Source organism: Gymnoscopelus braueri (assembly GCF_963280865.1).
Source record: "Gymnoscopelus braueri genome assembly, chromosome: 23".
NCBI classification, from domain to species: Eukaryota; Metazoa; Chordata; class Actinopteri; order Myctophiformes; family Myctophidae; genus Gymnoscopelus; species Gymnoscopelus braueri.
Genome location: NC_137625.1, coordinates 22,556,660 through 22,559,293, shown reverse-complemented (window position 1 = coordinate 22,559,293; position 2,634 = coordinate 22,556,660). Strand labels below are relative to the sequence as shown.

The window sequence follows — 2,634 nt, the reverse complement described above, 5'->3', positions numbered from 1 at the left end:
GTAATAAATGTATTCACTGTGCAGGTCTAATTTGAAATTCTTCTGGTTGAAAATGTGACAGCTGTACTGGCCTTTTCAAATGTTCACAGGCTTTGATAAGCCTTTTAGCCTTTTTTGTTTTTTAAAGGAAATTCTTATGCAAAATAGATTTCTAAGTGATAGCTAACCTTTGCGAATGGGTTAATAGCTGTCTTGGTTGGGTTACTGAAGGGATGTTTCCTAATTAGAGTTTTTAAAAAAAAAGTCATTAGTTTGCATAGAGAATTATTGTTATTCTTCTGTTAATCTTTTGTTATTGCTTCCAGACAGAAGTTTTCCCCAAAGGATTCTTTCCCCAGAGCTTTTCTCTGTGTCAAATCTTATGATTTTGTAGAAGAGTCTGACTCTGCATGTAACTATGTAATGATGAACATTTGTTGCTTTGTGGGAGAGCCTGGAGAGCACGAGTGTGTGTGTGTGTGTGTGTGTGTGTGTGTTGTGTGTGTGTGAAGTGTGTGTGTGTGTGTGTGTGTGTGTGTGTGTGTGTGTGTGGTGTGTGTGAGTGTGTGTGTGTGTGTGACGTGTGACGTGTGTGTGAGATTGCATCTGTTGTGTTTCTGAAATAGGCGCTCATCTATGTGTCCTTACAAAGGAATGATGAGGAGGGAGTGTGTGTGTGCTCCCAGGGGGTCGTGTAGAGAGCAGGGGTCTAGGGGGGATGAGTGGGGGTGAGGGGGGTGTCAAGACTTTGGTGAATGTGTGTGAAAATAGACTCCATACCATCTGTCTGAAAATCTCCCCTGCTGCCGACCCTTTAGACTGCAGAGTTTGGTCAGCGCCACCCAGTCAACATGGTCAGGCCGAACCTTCAAAACCCCAAGCCACACCGGCCAACACCTCATTCTCACCTCTGTGTGCAGCTCAGGATACCAGCCTGGTTTTGTGTGATACTCTCTCTCAGTCCTATCTACTCTGAACTGTTGCCTCAGACAGCGTGTGAACATCATGTCAGACACTGAGGAGAATCGTGGAGGAGTTGCGAGCAGGAGGAGGACGAGGCAGTCAGAGGAGGAGCAGATAGAAGAGGAAGAGGAGGAATGAAGAGGTAGGAGGAGGAGGAGGAGGTGGAGGAGGTAGGAGGAGGAAGAACATGAGGATGTAGCTGAAGAAGAGAAGCTCACCGATGGTCAGGAAGAGACCGGAACATGGCGAGGAAGAGTCCAGGCCGCGGCAGAAGACAGCCTTTATGCCTAACTTCGCTCCTCTCCAAGCTGCCAGACGCGCGAGAAGGTAGACTTCGATGGCCTCCACCATAAAGAGGCTGGAAAAAGGACTTCACCGACCTGCAGTCCCTCATCGAGCTCCAATTTCACCAACCGTCAGAAGGTGAGGGAGAAGACTGGTCAGCTAGCTCAGCCGCATAGAGCGCTGCCGGAGCGCGCTACCGACCGCTTCGGAGCAGCAGTAGAATCCGTCAAGAGCAAGACAAGGAGCGCCAAGAGCGCCTGGACAGGGGAGCGATCGAGACGGGAGGAGGAGGCCGGCCAAGATCCGCGCAGAGGAGGAAGCCAAGAAAAAGAAAATCTTCACCAATAAGTCCTATTGGGGGTTACCTGCAAAAGCAGAGCAGGCAAGAAGGGGCAAGAAGCTAACGGCCCGCGAGGAGAAAGAAAAAGGCGCTGTTGAGAACGTTCCCGTTAAGCCCCTCAACATAGACCATCTCAGCCAGGAGAAGTTGGCGGAGAAGGCACGTGACCTCTGGCAGTGATGCTCCACCAGCTCCACGCCGAGAAGTTTGAGCTCGCCGAGAAGCTGAAGAGGCAGAAGTATGACATTCACGTGCTCCGCAAACCGCGTCAGTGACCACTCTAAGGGCTCTAAAGCCAAGGGGAAGTCTGCCAAGGGGAAGTCTGCACCTGGAAGTGAGTGTAAATGATGGCCATGACAGCTGTCCCAACAACAAACGCGGACAATCTCTGTTTTTGGACTATTTGGCTACTTATACCTAGGCTACTTGTATGATATTTTCCCTGGATTGTCTGTAGATGAAATGTAGTTTTTCCTTTTTTTCTTTTTCTTCTTTTTTTTTGGGGGGGGGCACACGTAAGATTCAGCTTGGTTCAAAATGTATTGCTTTCAACTTATTTTGTGCCAGCAATCACCAGTAAGCTTAAAGGACGACTTCACCCATTTTCAACGTATCTTCATATAATTGGTCCTCACTAATGCTCATGATAAAATGGTACCATTTTATCATGAGCATTAGTGAGGACCAATTATATGAAGAAAAGTTGAAAATGGGTGAAGTCGTCCTTTAAACCCCTCCCATGGTAGTGATTGAAAATCTTTATTAAAACTAAATGTTTGGAACAGTTAATGTCATTATTCTACCAGTTCATTTAATTATGATTGTTCAGTCCCCTGCCTACTGTACACCGGTCTATCAAATGAAAAACTTTATTAATTAAACTTGCTGAATGTTTGGAACTGTTAATGTAATTATTCTACAAATTTATTATGTCTGTTCAGTCCCTGCCTACACCGGCCTATCAAATGAAAAACCTTTATTAAAGGAGTAGTTCACCCAAACAATTACTTACGTTCTATCAATTACACACCTTTAATTCATGGAGATTTTTTGTTTTTTGTCACATT

At 45.8% G+C, this 2,634-nt stretch overlaps 1 protein-coding gene across 1 annotated transcript in view; it reads left to right on the top strand.

Annotated features, from left to right (window-relative positions):
• Window positions 1-2,043, top strand: part of tnnt2c (troponin T2c, cardiac) — a gene marked incomplete at its 5' end in the record, with an annotated part of 2,909 nt that extends 866 nt beyond the window's left edge. Inside the window, 3 exon segments of the mRNA XM_080421380.1 lie at window positions 1,656-1,744; window positions 1,747-1,827; window positions 1,829-2,043. Of these exon segments, the coding sequence (XP_080277506.1) occupies window positions 1,656-1,744; window positions 1,747-1,827; window positions 1,829-1,915 (257 nt within the window). The 3' untranslated portion in view covers window positions 1,916-2,043.
• Window positions 2,044-2,634: the final 591 nt, after the last annotated feature.